Here is an 18,958-nt window from a genome sequence, read left to right as displayed (position 1 = left end):
AATATGAAGGGCCAAGACACATGAAAAGAGGTCGAACATCACCAATCATCAGGGAAATGCAAATCAAAACCACAATGAGCTATCACCTCCGACCCACCAAGATGGTCGGAATCAGGAAGATGGACCAAAGGACCTACACGCAAGGGTTCTGGAAGGAGAAGACTGCTGAGACACGCTGCTCAGAAACTGCTACCACATCCAGCGGCCTGGCTGGGAGAGGAGGCAGTTAGGAGGGGATAGGGTTGAAATAGTCCAGTTGGGGGTGGTGGAAAACTCCCACCCCAGCTTGAACGGCCCTCTAAAAATAGGCTGCAATAAATGGAGCCAAGAGAATTCCCCCAGCCCAGCTGCTGGAGCACTCCAGACACGGGCTCCGACAGCCTCACGACCTGGATTCTCCAAGAATTCCAGGCACTTGTCCAGACCCACGGCCTTAGCCGCCTGCCAGGATGGTCTTGGCGACATGGTTCCAGCCGGGATTTAGAAGAAGGGGGTTGAATTTCCCCTTCAGTATTTGGAATACCAGAGGATGGAGTCCCTGGAAACCAAATGCCTCTTAATTCTCTTGTTCTGTTTTATCTTCCTACAAAGTGTGCCTCTTGCTTTTGCTGGGTTAACTGCCTCGCAGATTAATAATGTAGGGAATCGGGAGGCGAGCGAAAAAGTTCCAGCCTGGAGAGGCAGAGAGAGCCAATTTTTCTGCTAAAATGACTAGACGGGGCAGATTTCTTACATATTCCGTTTGGGCAAATTGCTTAGCTCTCCGAGTTGCAGTTTCTCAACGGTAAAGTGTGGCTCATGGACCACATCTACCCTGGCAGATTCTCCTTGCCGTTTAATTTAATGTAGCAAGCATTTTATTAGTGCTTACTCTGTGCCTGTCATCTGAGGCCTCAATGGGACACTGATGTGACAAGTGTCCCCGGTATGATGTTAAGATAATCTGGAGGAAGAGCCTGTAACTCTGCCCCATGAGAGGCTCCCAAGATGAAGGGACTTTTGGGCTAGGCCTTGAGGAATGAGTAGGAGCCCGTATATAGGGTGTAAGATTCACGAAAGTCATGAAAATGTTTAGTTGCACTGTCCTGTCCTAGGTTTCAGCCCTGAGTTGCTTGCCTTGGCCTGTTCCACGTGCCATGACCAACTTCATCCCAATCCGCCTGGCTTCTGACAGCCTCCCTGCTCTGCTTCCATCAGACATGTATGTAGTGCCTCGTCACCCGAAAGCCAACCTCTGCAGTCCCTCTCCCGGAGCTGCCGGGATGAAGGCCAGTCCCTCCACACAGCCGGCTCCAGGCCCGTGTGCCCTGACTGAGGCTTATCTCTCCAGCCCTGGACATTCATGATGCCCCTTGCGTGCACACCGCACCTCGAGCAGCAAAATACTTCTTTCAGACCCCCCAAATCCCGCTGTGTCTGGCTCATGGCTAAGGCTCTGGGTTTTGGCTTTCGCTGTCACTTCTCCCAGAAAGCCACCCCTAGCCAGCCCCTCGTCCAGGTTAGAAAGTCCTCTTACACACTCCCAGGTTTACTCTGTACCTGCCCTCCCATCACACCAATGAGCTGTATTGCCACTGCCAGGCCTCCCTCAGGCCTACTATGAGACCTGGGGCACAGAGGTGCTCAGCAGTTGAATAAATCCGGCCTAAGAATCAAATCTGGTCCCCTGCCTGCTTTTTTAAAATAAAGTGTTTTGTGCAGGTCTGCTGTGGACAAACCCTGGAAAAGCAGAAGTCGTATGTCATGGGGAAGGTGGCGATTAAAGCTATAGGGCCCGGCCAGGTGACCTTAAGACAAGATGGCCACATGATGGGACGATTCACAGCTACGAATGACGCCTACAGAGCTCCTTGCCCGTGTGTACAAAGACTTAGGTCCGAGGATATTAGTTCTTTGTAACACAGAACAAGGAGGAGGAGACTTGCAATGTCCCTCGATGGGGACCAGTTAAGTAACCTGCAATACGCCCATCAGTGGAGTCCTACGTTAACAAGATGGCGGCAGCACCATACACATTGACAGGAAATGATCTGAGATGTGACACTGTGATTAAAAGTTCAGAAAACTGGGGCGCCTGGGTGGCTCAGTCGGTTAAGCGTCCGACTTCAGCTCAGGTCACGATCTCGCGGTCCATGGGTTCCAGCCCCGTGTCGGGCTCTGGGCTAATGGCTCAGAGCCTGGAGCCTGGAGCCTTTTTCCGATTCTGTGTCCCCCTCTCTCTCTCTGCCCCTCCCCCATTCATGCTCTGTCTCTCTCTGTCTCAAAAATAAATAAACGTTAAAAAAAAATAAAAAAAAAGTTCAGAAAACTGTGATATGTATTTACAATAAAATATACAGAGCACTAGTGTGCTTATACAGCATGATATGATCATAGACTATTTCTTAATGAAGATCCAAGAAACAGGCACCGGTGGTGGCCTCTGGGAAGGGAAACTAGGGTTTCCAGAGATTCCTGGAGATGGGCCTCTGCCCTCTAAGCCTGAAGGCTTGTTAGGACAGGGGTGGGAAGGAGAAAGGAGGACTTTTCACTCTATGCCCTCCCCCCACCCCTTTTTTTAAATTTACATCCAAGTTAGTTAACATATAATGCAATAATGATTTCAGGAATAGAATTCAGTGATTCATCCTCTTATACCCTTTTATAGTTTTCAGAACTTTAGGGGTGCTTGGGGTGGCTCAGTCGGTTAAGTGTCCGACTTCGGCTCAGGTCATGATCTCATGGTTCGTAGGTTCGAGTCCCGTGTCGGGCTCTGTGCTGACAGCTCAGAGCCTGGAGCCTGTTTCAGTTTCTGTGTCTCCCTCTCTCTCTGACCCTCCCCCGTTCATGCTCTGTCTCTCTCTGTCTCAAAAATAAATAAACGTTAAAAAAAAAAAAAAAAAGAAAGAAAGCCGGTGCAATACAGAAATCAATACAAGTCACGGCAACCCACGGGACCAGAGGTCTCGCATCTTGTGGGAGACTCAAGCCCTCCAGAGCCAGTCCTCAAAGACCCCAAATTCCGTACTGTACTTAAGTCACCTCTTGGGCCACCCTGGTTTCCTTGTCCTTCGAGTAGGTGGTGTCTTACTGACAGCCACGAAAATCAATTGGAGTTGCGTTATTGGAGTCAAGTTCCCCTCTCAGTGCCTGTTGATCATTAATCTGTTCATAACACTGAATGGGCTTCCCTATCTCACAGCCAGGATGCTGGGTCCAGGAGGATGCGCTGTGATCATCCTTCCAGCACAAGCCCTCATTTTACAGACAGGGAAACTGAGGCCCAGGGTGCCAAAGGGATGTGCCCTGGGGTGTGTGTGGCCAGGTACCACTGCAGACAAAGACACTGGCCCAGGAGTCCTGCCTCCTGGGCCACAGTACCCCCTTGTCGGCACGACACAGCAGGACTTGCACAATCCAGCATACGGCCTGGGTGACTGAGGCGTGGGTTCCGTACCGAACAGAACTTACTCGTCTGAGTGTTGCATGCTGTGGAAAACCAGACCCAGCTGTGCAGAATGCAGAATTGTGTAGTGTTACCTCAGAGAAGCCAGTCAGTCCCCCAGTAGAGAAAATTTCCAAACAAATCAAGCTGATCTTAAGGGACAGGTTACTTTCAAAATTTCAAGCATTTTTCACTGGTTATCATTCAGTCCCTGACTCTCTCCAGCCTCCTTCCCAGCTACCTAGCTACGATATAGCTCCTCCCAGAATGCACCATGCACTCCTCTGTTCCAGTGCCTTTGCTTATGCTCTTCCCACTTCCTGGGCTGCCCTATTCATCTGCTTGGCAACGTCCTACTCAACCATCAAGACGCAGCCCAAATATCACAGGGGAAGCCTCTCCCTGTGCCCCATCCCCTAGGTGGGGAGAGAGCCCACCTAGACTGTGGGCACCTTGGAGGCAGGGACAATGGCTCTCCATCCACTCTCCTGGTGGTGGGGTTCAGACGCCGCCACTGCTCTACGTGACTAGCCACCAGCGGAGTTGAGTCCCAACCATAAAAGCTCAGCGGTACTTGGGTTCGCCAAGACCTGGACCGCGACAGTTGAGATTCAAGTGGCTTTAATGTTAGCATAGCCTAGGGCTTCAGGGCTGGAAAGAGTCACCAGAACCCAGTGCTGCCTGACTATTGGGTGAGGAACCTGAGCCTAGGGAGGGGGGAAGCACTTCCCCAAGTCACTCTGGGGCACAGCCAAGAATTGGTCATCTGACTTCCTTTCCATGGCTCCTTCCCCACTGCTCTGACAAAGCAAACCACAGAGTCAGGGAACCATTGTGGTTTGAGGTGTAAGAAGGCTGTTTTCCTGTGGTCTTTAAATGAACAATAAAAATTAGACGCAGTTCTGTTATGCCAACAGTTGACAAGGGGATTAACACAGCCTGTGAGGGCATGGGAAAATCCTTAGAGAGGGGTTGCAATAACAGAACCGCATGGTTAGGACACAGGGTCAGATGCAAGGAGAGACCAAACAAAACGAAACAAAACCTTGTACCAGTATAGGATGGCTCTGTAGGAGCTCTGAAAAACTCAGGATGTGCTCAGTGACTGACAATGTGAACAAAACAGCTGGGAATGATCACCTCCTCCAAGAAGCCCTCCATGCTTCTAGGTCCCGAGCACCCACTGCGACCCCTACCACCCAGTGGGTGATAGTTCGTCATAAAAGGGAAGGGAGGTGGTGGTGGTGGCCGTGGGTCACAAGGTGCTCATTGCATCCCTCCTAGGTCTGGCCACTCCTGTGGGCACGCTCCACCCGTCCTGGTCCCTCTGCTGGGCCCAGCCAGGTAAGCTGGCTGCTTGGCCCGGAGGTGAGGGGGCAGGGCCTGTGGAGAACAGACCTGTGGCTTCTGAGTGCAGCTACTGCAATTATGGGTCTCTGTTCAAGTGGACGGGAAATGGCCATTTGCCAGTCTTCTCGCAGGATTCAAGAGGCCTGACGACATCAGGAAGAAATTTAGAAGCAAATATCTGAGCTGCTACCTTCACCAGTGAAGGGCTCTTCCCTGAGCCCGCACCGACCCCCGAATCACACTGTGCACCACACTTCCCATCAGGCGGCCCTGCCAGCCCCCTGGATACAATCAAAAGTGACCCCCACCTCAGCCCCTCAAACTCACGCCTCTTTTCCCTGGCTGGTGGCAGAAGGAAGCCACTGCCAGATCCTCAGGGATAGAGGTGCAGGGCCCACGATGCTTATGTGGAGGGAGTCAGCCCTCCCTCGGGGACAGCTCCAGGAAAATGACTCCAGGCCTCTTCCAGGTCCAACCCCTCTGTGTCCACTCTCTGGACCTGAGAGGGACCTCAGTTCTCCGCTGCAGGTGGAAGACGCAGCCTTGTGGCCAGTGGGCCTGGACATGCGTCTTTAACTCCCTATCAATCCCCTTATGTGACCTCGGGTGAGTCACACAGCTTCCTGGGGCCTCGGTGTATTCACCTGTACACCTTCCTTGCAGGAGCGGTGCGGGGCTTGGCAAGAACACCCATAATTGCCTAGCCAGTGCCGGATACCCAGCAGGCCTTCAGAGCCTGGTGGTCCCTTCCCCTGTGCCACCATTGCCCCCACAGAGTGGGAAGGCTCACGGCGTGGGCACCTGGTGGTGTCATAACCTGGCTTCCCAGCATCTCATGTTGGATCTTGCCTCTTGGGCAAGTGGATGGGTCTTTCTGAACCTCCTTTCCCCACCTCCCTGCCTCTACCTGCCTCTTCCTTAAGTCCGGGTACTGCTACCTCCCGAGACGGCCAAGGCCACCCATCATGGGGCACACACTCTGGGTCAGGCACTTTACAGAAGTGATCGCATTTAATGCTCAACAACCCTCCATTTTACAGATACATTGTGGCTCAGAGAGGTTGAGTAAGTTACTTTGGGCCACACACCTAGAGGCTGGATGATAGGGATTTGAGCACCTGTCCATTTGGCCCGCAGACCATGAACGTAACCACGAAGCTAGACCTGCCTGGTCTTCCCCCTACACAAAGTGCTTATTGAATGCAGGCTCCGTGCTAAATGCTTTACCTATCATCTCATTTAAGCCTTATAATAACCTTCTAAGGAACATACTACTATTATTGTCCTCATCCTATCATCCAGAAAGAGAAACTGAGCCTCAGGAAGGTAAATGGGGCACCTGGGCGGCTCAGTCGGTTAAGCATCTGACTTCAGCTCAAGTCATGACCTCACAGTTCATGAGTTCAAGCCCCGTGTCGGGCTCTGCACTGACAGCTCAGGACCTGGAGCCTGTTTGGATTCTCTGTCTCCCTCTCTCTCTCTGCCCCTCCCCCGCTTGTGTGCACATGCTCTCTCTCTCTCTCTCTCTCTCTCTCTCTCAAAAATAAATAAATAAACATTAAACAAAAAAAGAAGAAAGGTTAAGGAATTTGTTTGAGGCCAAGCAGCTAGTAAGTAAGGATTTGAACCCAGGGCTGTCTGATTCCCAAGTCTGTGCTTATAACACCATTCCCTTTGGTCTTCAAGGTTTAGTTCCAAGAAGTCCCCCGCGGAAGACCATTTCCCTTCGTGGCTGATATAATGGAAATAACAAAAGCAAATCTAGCCCCCACACACCCCACCGGCTATGGAGTCAGACTCCCGGCCCAGTCCCCTTATTGGCAGGGTGGTCTCGGACATGGCCTCTCTGAGCCTCAGTCTCCTCTGTCAAATGGGAAGGGATAACAACGCATATCACTGAGGTTGTTGCAAAGACTTCAGTGACATATCAAGTGCTGGGCCCCCAGCAAGAGTTCTGCCTCCCACTGCCCCCGCTTTGCCAGCTCCCAGGACCCCGGTCACAAATCCCGGTTCCTTTTGCCCTGGGGAACGCCCCACCTCCCCTCTGGAGTGGAGAGCAGCTGGGGAGAGGCAGGAGGGGCATCGTGGTGGCCAGGCCTGGGAAGGACTTGAGGCTTTTGCCAGTTCTGCTTAGGCGTCCCAGAGGCCCGGGTGCGGTCAAATCGGGCAAGCAGTCCTGCCTTTTTCCCTTCTCCCCAGCTGCCTGTGCCTCTCCCTTCCTCCCTCAACAAGCCTGCCCCAGGGTTGAGCTCACGCTCAGAGGGCCCCTTGAACTAGTTTGCGAGAGGAAGGAGGAATTAGGTTCTGTGGTTCCAAGCCCCACCCCCACACCTACAGTCTGGGAAAGAGACAGACCCCACATGTGAAGGGCTCTGAGACCGCACACACATGTTCCAACAGACGGCGGCCCGCTTGCTGTCACCTCCTCTGAGGGACCTTCTGGGACACCCCCAGGTAAAGCACATCCCCGTTCTCTCTAGCTCATCTAATTCCCTGTGAAGCCCATCTCCCAGCCTATATTTATCTTGCTTAATTACTTGCTTGTTTACGGTCTGTCCCCTCCACCAGAACGAAGATCTTCATGTGAAGGAGGGGACTTTGTTTACCACGGTGTCCCCAGGATCCAGATGGCACCTGCTCTACAGTACGTGCTCAATAAATGTCTGATAAATGAGTGAGTCCTGTTGACCCAGTCATTCTCACTCAGGACAACCAGAGCGATGGCACAAGGCCTGTGAGCTGGGAATGGCAGGACCCCTGCCCGCTCCCCATCCTCGCCCTTGTCTTATTCCGTCGGGGCCAGCGCCCCTTTTTACACCACAGATAGTCTCTGGAAGTTACCCATTTTCATCTCCGGTGTGCCCGTTGCTTACGGGATCCAGCCGCTCAAGACTTTATCAATAAAAGAGGCATCCCTTTAAGCAAAGTGAATGACCATCCTTGACGTATTCCTTGATGTCGCTTTGCTTAAACCGGGGCCCATCTGTATTAAAGGGAGCAGGTAACGTGAGGAAATCTAGAAAGAAATACAGAAATCTGCAAGGCCCGGCTCTGTTTCGGAACGTCCCAGCCGGCCACCACTGATCCAGACGCGTGGCGTTCCAGGGAATGCCTGGAAGTAGGGAAGCAGCTGGCTTACTCTTCTGCAGTGCGTGCATACCACAGAAACAGCTACCGCGGGGGTGCCAAGCCAGTGCCCCAGCGGCCCTCTCCCTTAATGAATTTATAACGTTCATTTATAACAAGTGCTGGGGACGTCTGTTTGGCGAACGGATGCCACTAAGTGCTCCTAACCGACAGCTTCTCTTAAGTGGGTTAAACATTCCCCTCTGCAATCGTCTTTATGTTATTGATTTAAACACCTTCCTTCGTCCCAGGGGGAGGAAAACGGCAACCAGCTTGACTCGACTCCACTGATTCGGAATTAATGGACGCGGGATATGTGTGATGTCTGAGTCATTGTTTGAATAAATCTATAACGGAGAACGTGGGCGTTCCTGAATGCGTTTCAACAACCGCCCCCAACATTTATGATTACCTATTACGTGTCAGGCACTGGCTGCGTATCTCAGAGGATGCAGAACCAAAGAGGCGTGGGCCCTACCTTCCGGAAGCTTGGTGGGTAAAGGGACTGCAGGCAAATCAGAGTCATTGGTGCCAGCCCTGTTCCCACAGGAGTTCACATAATCCTGACAGCCGCTCTAAATGGTGGGTAGGCATCCCAGTTTATCACGGAGGCCCTGAAGCCCAGAGAGGCTAAGTAATTTGTCCAAAGACCCACAACCTGTAAAGGACGGAGCTGGGATTAGAACCCACCTCTACACTGACGCTCGGCCTGTGTTCTTCCCATGCCACCAGTGGTTCTCAAATCAATGGAAATGCAAATTTCCACACTCTCAGTGATTCTGATGCCTGCTGCAGTTTGGGAATCTGCACTAGCCAGGGCACTGCAACGGGCCACCAATGCAGTGTGGGAGCCACCTGGGAGAGGGCTGGGGGGATGGCCATTTAGGGAAGGCTTCCTGGAAGAGGTGATGCCTGTCTTGGGATTTGTGGCACGAAAGGGAATTCACGGGTGGCCCGGCAAGAGAAGGGCACTCCAGGTACAGGGAACCGCATAGGCAAAAGCTTGGTTCGCTTGGGAAAGTAGAATCATACATCGTACACACAAAATCTACATCTATGTGGAGTGCGAAGAGTGGGGACGGGTGAGCAGTGAGGAATGAGGCCACAGGATGAAGGGGGCAGAATTCTGCTGGCAGAAGTGGCCTGGGTTTGGGGCGCCCGAGTGGCTCAGTCAGCTGAGCGTCCATCTTCGGCTCAGGCCATGATCTCTCTGTTTGTGAGTTCCAGCCCCGCATCGGGCTCCGTGCTGACAGGTCAGAGCCTGGAGCCCGCTTCGGATTCTGGGTCTCCCTCTCTCTCTGCCCCTCCCCCGCTCGCACTCTGTCTCTGTCTCTCTCAAAAATAAATACACATTAAAAAAATTTTTTTTAAAAGAGCAGAAGAAATCAGTTCATTAAAAAAAAAAAAAAAAAAAGCGGCCTGGATTTAGCCCCAGGTTGGTTTTCCCAATGACCACATAGCACCTGTATACCGATTACTTAACACTATTCTTTATATCAGGGAAACTATATATTTGCTCCATCAACAAAGAATCCCAGTCTCACTGAGAATAAATTCAGTTTTCCCATAAAAACAAATCACCAAAACACCGTTATAAAATCCTGCTTGGATCCTGTCACCCGCAGACGGCCTGTGCTCTAGTCCCGCTCTGTGTTTGTTTAACACAGGAATTAGTTAAGTACGGAGAATCCGTGTTATAGAAGGCAGCCATAAAACAGAAGGATCACTTTTATATCCTGATCGGGAATGAGATACATGATACATTGCCAGGTGAAACCAGGAAGGTGATGAATGCTGTATTCGGGTACAGAAGGAAGGGAGAGGAGTAAACACATGCAGGCTGACATACGCATAAAGTATCTGGATGGCGGTTACCTCTGGGGGAAACTGACAGGGCCGGGAGGGCAGCTCAGTGCTCATTGTGTGCCTTTTGTATCTTTAACTGTTGAACCATGTGACTATATAACTTCCTATGAAATAATAAGATACAATTAAGCCTTCTTTTGAGTGATAAAGAGGCGTTAAAGAACTTTAGCACCCACTGACACTTTGGTCTTGAAATACTTGGAAGGGCCGGAAGAGCATTGGGAAGGGAATAGCATTCTTCTGGGTCCCACGTGATTATTTTCCTTGTTACCGAACGCTGAATCTGTGGCTCACCTGGAATCATTTCATGTGGCTCGGGTCTCAGGGATCTGAGAATACGCTTTTTTCCAACGAGAAATATCCTTAAGCATAACTTGACTTGAGTGTTACTTAAGTGTAACTTAACCGCCGCAGAAGGCCGGGGAGGGCCCAGCTGGGGCCTGGGCCCAGTGGAGGGGCGGGGGTGGGGGGGGGTGGGGGGTGGCGGGGAGGTCAAGGCCCTCTTCCCATCCTTTTGGGAACAAGACTAGGCTGCCATCCCACTAGGTCAGGCCCCCCCGGGGAGCACCTCCGAATGCTGGGTAGTGCTCCCCATACGCTCTCCTGCGGCCAGTTATCAAGTCCTGTTGCGTAGCCCCACGAGGAAAGGGAGACACAGAGAGGTTAAGCGGTATGCCCTGAGGCCACTCCCCTGCTAGTGGCAGAGCTGGGATTCCAACCTGTAGGCCTAGGCAAGGAAAGCCTAGGAGCCTCTGAGCCAAGCCGGCCTGGGGTGGGTAAGGGAATGCGACCCTACCCCACGAAATAAGAGTAAACCTTAAGACCCAGACTGGGCCACCCCAGACTCCTGGAGCGGATCCACAACGAGCATCCCTTACGCAGCACAACCCACAGACAATTTTGGTCTCTCTCGCCATTTCCCTAAGTGAGTATAATTTATGTGTCTAATAGCAAAGATATCAAGGTTGGGAACCCCCTGGAGTGTTAGAAATGCAATTTGTAATTACAAGCACACAACAATTTGTTCAACATGTCAGCTACGTCCGCGGTAATTATTACCCTGGTTAAGGGTAATCCCCGCCGCGCATGGGGATGGGAAGCCAGGAGTGGGGGCACGGGGCTTGGAACCCGGTTGTCTTCCTTGAGGCCATTTCTTCTCCCAAGACCCCTCCTGTTCCCTCCCACAGTGGGCCAATATCCCTATGGTGGCTGCCCCCTGGTGGGCCTCTCACGGGCTCGGCCCTGCCTGCGGGTGCCTAAGTACGGATCAGTGGGCACCTCCTTTTTGGGAGGCATCCCTAGTGGATCCTGACGCCTGCTCTCAGGAGGGGCCCTGTTCCAGGCTTGCTTCCCATTTTTCCTCGACAGTCTGGGGATAACGCTACCTTCTAGTAAGTTCCCTCCTGCTGTAGGCTGCTTGCGATGCAGCCTCTAGCTCCTTCCCCTTGGCCTCCTTTGGTGGTCACCTGGAGTTCTACGCTAGGGACAGTTAGGTACACTAGCAGTGGCCGCGGCTGCCACTTCCGGAGCACCGATTCTGTGCCCGGTGCTCCATGGCGCTCACACTGGAGCACAGCCACACAGAGGGCAAAGTCCACATCTTACCCAAGGGACAGAGGCCCAGAAGTACCAAGGCACTCGCACAAAATGCAAGACGCACAGATCACAGGGAAGCGGGATTCGATACGGTGGATGGTCCGAGCCATGAGGGTCCCCACTCTGGGATGCAGCCTCTGGTTGGAAAGGGCACTTCTTCATGCAACACACATCGGCTCCTTTTGTGCTTTAACTCCAGTGCGAGGGACAGGGGCCACGTGGAGCTGGGGAAGGGACTTCCAGGCTCTGAAGGCTTGCTAGATGTCCAGCACTGGCTAGACTAACTGTTGGGCACTCACTGTGTTTTACACACGTGACTTGTCAATGCCCCTGTCCTCCCTGTGAGGCTGGGGCTTCATTAACTGCAGATCAGAGATCAGGACCCCAGCACTGCCCTGTAAAGTGGGGGTTCACCCAGAAGTCCCCAGGTTGGACTTGCTGGCAAATTATGATCGCTTTGAGACCACAGTTCAGGGCACAGCAGGTGGAGCCCTCCCTGGAGAGGACGAAAGATAGGGTGGCGAAAACTGCAGGCCAGAGCCACCGACCCAGCAGTCTGGGTGTCAGGTCAGGGTGCGGGTGAGGGGCAGGGGGCAGTGTGGCTGGCCCTGGCCTGATCAGAGTGGCCCCAATCCCACCACTCACTAGGCTGGTCCTGGCACGGGGCAGCGTTCATCGGCCACCGCTGGGGCGCTGGCGCCACCTCTCGCCCTTCTAGAGAACTGCAGCCTGGCCTTCCCAGAGGGGACACAGCGGGCCAGACAGGGTGGTACCGCCCAGCCTTGGAGCAGGTGTAGTGAGGGGCCGCTGAGCCAGCCCGTGGACCCCGCCCGAAGCTTCCTCATGCAAACCTCTTCCATTCTGCCTGAAGAATCTAAGGCCCCCTCCTCCCCAGCTCTCCTTGTACAGAGGGCGGGCGGCTGCGTTAGGAAGCAGAGCAGGGCTCAAACCCAATTTCACCGACGTTTCAATCTAACAACATGTCACTGCCCTGCTTCGAACCCTGGCTCCTCACTGCTTAAGAAATGAGTACCAAACTCCTCGCTATGCCCACAAGGCCTCGCAGATTTGGCCTCTGCCCTCCCCCTCCGTGCGGCCTCAGCCTCTTATCCAGCAAGTTGGCTCCTGCCCCTGGGCCTTTGCAAAGGCCAGTCCCTCTGTCCAGCACACGTCTCTCTCTTTTCACCTACTTGACCCCGGCTCCACCTGCATGCCTCAGCTCCTTCAGGGAGGCCTTGCCTGACCTCCTCACAGGCCCCATCGAGGAATGTCTCCTAGCACCGCGGATGCTGCTCAGGGGAGCGTCTCCCTCTCTTATGCTGCACAACTGTGTGAGGATAAGGAGCGTGTCTGCTCGATTCCCCATTTATTTCAGCTCCAGTGCAGTGCCAGGCACATACTAGGTGCTTCAGAAATATTTGTGGATGAAATCAGTTATGTCTAGTTCACGTGAGTCCCTGTCCCCAGATTAACATGCCTTCGTAAATACAGCATTCATTTCTCAAGGGGCCAGGCACAGAGGGAAATAAAGGTCCTTCCTACTTGAGTTCTGGGGAGGGGGATATTAATAGACGGTGAAGTGGAAGGTCTGTGCACCGATGTCCTGACCAGGAGCAGACAGCCGGGAAAAGCTAGAGCTGAGACGTGGACCCAGGTCTGTTTTGACTGAAGCCATTCTGTGGCCCCTGAAGCCAGGCATATGGCCCAGTTCCCTCAAGATTCACCGGGCTGGATCTGCTTGAGACGCTCACGCAGACGGAGGAGAATGGAGTTCCCTTGCCCCTGAGGTTACCAACAGAGTCCTGGAGAGAGAGTCTAAAAAATTAAGCATAGGAGGGCTGCCTAAGTGGGGAGGAGAACCCATTCCCAGGCATCTCTCCTTTGCCAGTCAGCATGCTCAAGGCTGGTTCTACCACCAGCAGGCAGGGCTCCCATATGTGAATCTGTAAAAGGCGCCCTCTTCTGGTGGACATAGCCTCTTACGCCCACGCTTGGCGAGACTGCCATTTCTTTCTTTGCCAACTGCTCTCATACAGTGCACAACCTGAACATCTGTACACTAGAAGCGCCTGGAGCTCCGCCCCACTGGGTGGGGTTCCTACTATTACTCTCCTCACACTGACAGTGGATCTGGCTCTTCCTTCAAGGGGGCAGGGAGCCCTTCCAGTACGGACTTGTAATCATGCATGCAGGACATGTGGCCACATGCAGCCACCTGTGCCTTCCTTTCTTAGGCCCTGGGAGAGGGAAAGCCCCAGAGAAAGCCCTCTGGGAGATTTCCACGGCAGAGATAAGCCACCGGCAGGTCCAGAAATCACAAGGCTCACAGAGAAAACATCAGCAAAACTTAGCACTGACTTAAGCTGCCTCATGGAATCCCATCAAATCTGAGCAGGAGGGCAGTGAAAACCCCAGCCCACATCACGGGCTTAAACTCAGGTGGAAAGGGTGACATGTGGCTTGCTTGGGTCTTCAAGGAGACAGACCCTCAGTCCTCTCAGAGAGACTGCTGCATGCCCTGGGCTTCTGCATCGAGTCAGGAGCCTGGAGGAGGCCAGGGCATGCTCAAGGTCACCCAATGGCCAGCTGGCAGCCAGGCTGGGCCCGCGCCAGGTCTCCAGGCTCCGCCCTCGCTCCAGCCCCAGATCTGCTGGAGTGGGGAGGAGGGGGAGCTGGTCTCCCAACTTGGGCCTTCATGGGGCACAGAGGGACCGTTCTTTGCAGCTCAACAATCCCCCTGTTTGCCCCGTGCCAGGCTACAGCCTCCCTCGAGTCCTGCTGACGAGGAAAATCTGGTGCCAGCGTCCACAAATATGTGTGCCTTCTGGAGGGAGGAGGCAGCCGGCCTTTCTAGCCGAGTGGGCGGATTTAAAGGCCCAGAGGGAAGCCACAGGATAGGGGCAGAGGGAGCTGCTGGGTGTTTTCTTTAAAATACAGCACGGGGAATAAACACACACACACACACACACACACACACACAGCTCCTGAATATTTCCGACCAGATACCACAAAAACGCTTTCCATGTTTGCTCTGAGCGGGAGGTGGGGGGCATATGAAGTTTTTGTTGTATCTTCTTGTAATGTTGAACATTTTTACCACCGGCCTGCTTTCCTAAGCAAATAGTAAACTCCTAGAAATAAACCGAAAATAAGAGCCCGGAAAGAAAGAATAAAGGGAGCTCAGGTATCGACCTTCTCTGTAAAAACCTTCTCTGTGCTTGCTGGGACACGGGCCGCGTTGGTGGCCCATTCGTGCACATTTGCACTGTAGCCACAGAGTGACCCAGAGAAGGGGCCCCTCTTGTTGTCACCCCCACTACACAAACCATTGTCCAGGTCCTAGCCTGGCTAGGCACACTAGTCCTGGCCTAGTTCTAGGCTGATTCTTGCTCTTCACTTCTTCCCGGGGACCTGAAGTTCTCAGAGAGCCTGGGGAGGAGCGACACTGCTCCAGAGGGAATGTGCCTTGTCAGGCAACCAAGGGGAGTCCACAGGCCGTGGTGGGAGCAGAGCCTACAACTTCCGGGGCCCTGGAGACGTTCCACTGAGATGCTGCCGGGCCATGCTCTCAGCCCAGGCCCCTGCTGAACCACAGCCCCTTCCTGGGCCTCAGTTTCCTCGTCTATTAAATGGGCGAATCTGCCCTGGTTTGCCTGGTAGGAGTAAAGATTACTCCTACTCCAAGGGGAGGTGCCTGGCACCTAGCAGGTGCTCAGTCCACACCCACTTCCTCCCTCCCTCCCTGCCCTGATAACTCCAAGAGCAGTAAGGCTATGTCCTGCCAGGCCAGGGACTGGCCACTGCCCGGGGAAAGGCACCGGGATCTGGAGGGCCGACTGGAGGTTGGCAGTGACCCCCTCTCTCTGGCGGGCATGCCCTGGACACTGGAGAGGACGCCGAGCCCCCTAGGAGACAGGTGGGCTGGGTGCCTGAGCCTGTGTGTGGGCTCAAGAGAGTTCGCATAGCGGCCTGAGATCTGGCAGGTCCTTGTGGCAGGCTGTGGCCCTCCACCTCCTACTTCCATTGCCTCAAACAGACCCGGATGCAAAGGGCTTAGGAGGAGACGTTTATTTTCCAGACGCAGGTACCCAGAGGTGGGCAAGGAAGACACAGCCAGGGATCGCCCTGGCCCTCCCTTACCTTGGTCCAGTGCCCTGGGTGGGGGTCTCCTGCAGCACACAGCACGGCCTCGCTGGCCCCAGGGGCCTCCTCTGTGGCCCACGTAGATGAGCTTCCTCAGCCCTTCCTGGGCCTATGCAGTGGCCAGCATGGGTCATAAGCCCTCGGCCCCTGCTTAATCCGCCAGAGCCCGAGTCAGCGCCAGCGGGACACGTGACAGCCACAGCCCCACAGACCTGTTTGGCAGGAGTGGCAGCTGGTCCCGTGGGGGAGGGCCGCCTGCGCGCAGCCCTCCTTGCCCTCGGGGGCTGTCCCTGATCACCACACTCCTGCTGGCTCCTCCTGTCCAGAGCCCGTGTCCTGGGCTCCTGCCCGCCACCCCGGGAAAGGTATGGGTATGTGGGGGGAGGGGGGGCAGGGCAGATGGGGAAAAGGGCTCATCAAATGGTGCTGGGTAATGGTGTGTGTGCGTGTGCACACTTGGAACGGGATCCTTATCTTACGCCACACACGAATCAATTCCAGGTAAAGATCTAATGTAAAATATACAGAATATGCACGGCCACGGAGTGGGAAAGGATTTCTTAAAACAGAAAACATTGATAATAAAGCTCGAGATAAATTTGACTACTTAAATGAAGAACTCTGAAATGCGGCGCCTGGGCGGCCCCATCGGTTGAAAGTCCAACTCTTGATTTTGGCTCAGGTCATGATTTCGCGGTTCATGAGTTTGAGCCCCGAGCTGGGCTCTGCGCTGACAGTGTGGAGGCTGCTTGGGATTCTCTCTCTCCTTCTCTCTCTGCTCCTCCCCTGCTCTCTCTCTCTCTCTCTCTCCCTCAGAATAAAAAAATAAACTTAAAAAAAAAAAGAACTCTGAAATGAAGATGTCCACCCAAAGACCCCAGAAAGAGTAAAAACGGCAAGATATTTACAACATACATAAATGATCAAGGATTCAAGTCTCAAATGCCTAAAGAATCCCCCCAATCAACAAGAAAATAAAAAGCCCAAGATGGGCAAAAACACTTCCCCAAAGAAGAGATCCAAATGGCCAATAAGCAGGCAAAAACGACCCAACCTCATCAGCAATCAGGGAGATGCAAATTAATGCCACGGTGACCCACTATTACACACCCACCAGCTGAGCAACAATGCCAAAGACTGATAATAGCCGATGCCGGGAGAAGGGGGTGCCATGGGACGGAACGACCACACAGCATTCTTTACGATCCAGTGAGAGGTAATGCCCTAGAGAAGGGCATGCCATGCACACTAGGGCACAGACAGGTTCGAGAACAATAGCCCCAAACTAAAAACAACCCACATGTCCATCACAGTAGACTGGAATACATAAACTGTGGCCTCAGCGAGGCGAGGGAATACGACCCGGCAGTGACAAGGACAAACCGTAGCTACTCACGACTGGAGGAGTCACAGAGCTGCACCCGCAAGCCGAAGAAGCCAGACCCAAACAAGTTATCTACAGCCTACGTCTATTTAACAGACAGCTCGAAAATAAGAAAAACAAAATGATACCGTAAAGAGTTGTTCAGCTGGGGCGCCTGGGTGGCTCAGTCGGTTGAGCCTCCGACTTCGGCTCAGGTCATGATCTCTCCGTTCGTGAGTTCGAGCCCCGCATCGGGCTCTGTGCTGACAGCTCGGAGCCTGGAGCCTGCTTTGGACTCTGTGTCTCCCTCTGCCCCTCCCCCACTCCCGCTCTGTCTCTGTCTCAAAAATAAACATTAAAAAAAAAACAGAGTTGTTCCGCCGGGCGGCAACACAGCAAGAACAAGAGCATCATTAACACAAGAGTCTAAATGGTGAGACTCTTTGAGGGGTAATGGTTGGGGAAGAGCACCAAGCCGGGTGGGGGTAGGGGGCTTCTGGCAACACTCAGTCTCTTGACCCAGGTGGTAGGCACATGTATGTGTCTCTAACTTTTCTTTAAGCTGCTGCACAGATGTCTATTCACTTTCCTGTGTGACAGGTTGCATATCACATTTAAACAGAAAGAAGTATCTGACATTGGTAGGGGACGGGCGGACACCCCAAGCTGTGATTGCAGAGTCACCTGCCACAACCGGTCACACCTCGATGCCATGGCCACCCAGCCACACAGGACATCTGAGCTTCGAGGGCTCATTCTACCCTCTCATTTTAAAGACAAGCACCGAGGATCAGAGATAGAAAGGAACTTGCCCAAGGCTGCACAGCAAGTTGGGGTCAGGACCGGAATCTAGGTCCCAAACCAGGTTCTCTCCTTTTCTGTTTGGGAGAATTTTTCCATTGCAAATCACCTTTAACATCAATCAGGGCAGACTGATTCCTTGTAGCATTTACCACTCTCTGAAATTTTCTTTATTCCCTTACTTATCTACCGTGGGTCTCTGGGCGCTAGAACAAAAACTCCTGGGGGGAAGGGTTTTTTGTCTGTTTTGCTCCTGCGGTGTCATAGTAGGTGCTCCATAAATAGTTGTTGCATGAATGGAGCTTGCATTTCTATTTGGACTCTGAGGTCCTAGAAATACTCAGTGGCTCCTGTGACATCCCCAAAGGAGAAAATGAAAAATAACTATGACATTGACACACTTTCTCAGAATTATTTTCATAACTGTCTTAGGCAGCTGGTACTATCATCACCCCCATCTTAAGGAGGAGGAAACTGAGGCTCAGGGAGGTTGTGAATTATCCAAGGTCACAGCACTAGGAAGTTGAGAGCTGGCACTTGAACCCAGCCCCAGAGGCAGGCCAGCCTTTCAGTCAGTCCACATACAGGGTCCGGATATCAGGGTCTACGTGCTCCAGCCCTCCTGCTCCCCCATTCCTACCCCCCAACCCCACCCCTTTGGGGTGCCAGTTACAGCTTCCAAAGCATGTTCTTTTTTTAAAAAATTTTTTTAACGATTTACTCATTTTTCAGAGACAGAGAGAGACAGAGTGTGAACGGGGGAGAGGCAGAGAGAAAGGGAGACAGAAAATCCAAAGCAGGCTCCAGGCTCTGAGCTGTCAGCACAGAGCCCGATGCGGGGCCTGAACTCACAGACCACAAGATCCTGACCTGAGCCGGAGTCAGACACTTAACCAACTGAGCCACCCAGGCGCCCCTTCCAAACTGTGTCCTGGCCTGTTCCAAACTCCGGTCCGGGTGGGGGGGGGGGGGGAAAGGACTCGTCCAAAGCGAGAGCTTGTCCAAAGTGCTCTTCCCTCAAGTTTCCCAAGCCAGGGTGACCAACAGTGACCCCAGCACTGCTCACGGATTTGCCATAAGACATTCAATTTCCGTATTGCTTCACTTCATACCAAATCCTCAGGCCCCCTGGCTAAGTCCAAAAACTGGTCCTAGTTCCGTATCTGGATGAGCTGAATAATGAAATGTTCCCATAATATCCCCAGGCAACTGGCTTTATTAAAACACCCTGGCCCTTAGCATTTTTACAAACCTATATTACTATCAGGATAGCTTTCAGCAAGCCCTCA

General features: G+C 53.0%; 1 protein-coding gene across 12 annotated transcripts in view; it reads right to left on the bottom strand.

Moving 5' to 3' along the window:
• The window catches only part of IQSEC1 (IQ motif and Sec7 domain ArfGEF 1), a 689,800-nt gene that overhangs the window by 87,190 nt on the left and 583,652 nt on the right, over positions 1–18,958 (bottom strand). Inside the window, exon 1 of one of the 12 annotated variants that reach the window (XM_045053195.1) lies at positions 15,503–16,255. The exons of the other annotated variants lie outside the window; for them this stretch is intronic. Coding sequence (XP_044909130.1) covers positions 15,503–15,639 — 137 coding nt within the window. The 5' untranslated portion in view covers positions 15,640–16,255. Of the gene's footprint in view, positions 1–15,502; positions 16,256–18,958 lie in introns of those variants that run through there. 12 annotated transcript variants of the gene reach the window in all.

The sequence above is a fragment of the Felis catus genome, chromosome A2 (assembly GCF_018350175.1).
Source record: "Felis catus isolate Fca126 chromosome A2, F.catus_Fca126_mat1.0, whole genome shotgun sequence".
Classification (NCBI taxonomy): domain Eukaryota; kingdom Metazoa; phylum Chordata; class Mammalia; order Carnivora; family Felidae; genus Felis; species Felis catus.
The sequence above is the reverse complement of the archived record's forward strand: the minus strand, read 5'-3'. Positions and strand labels throughout refer to the sequence as shown.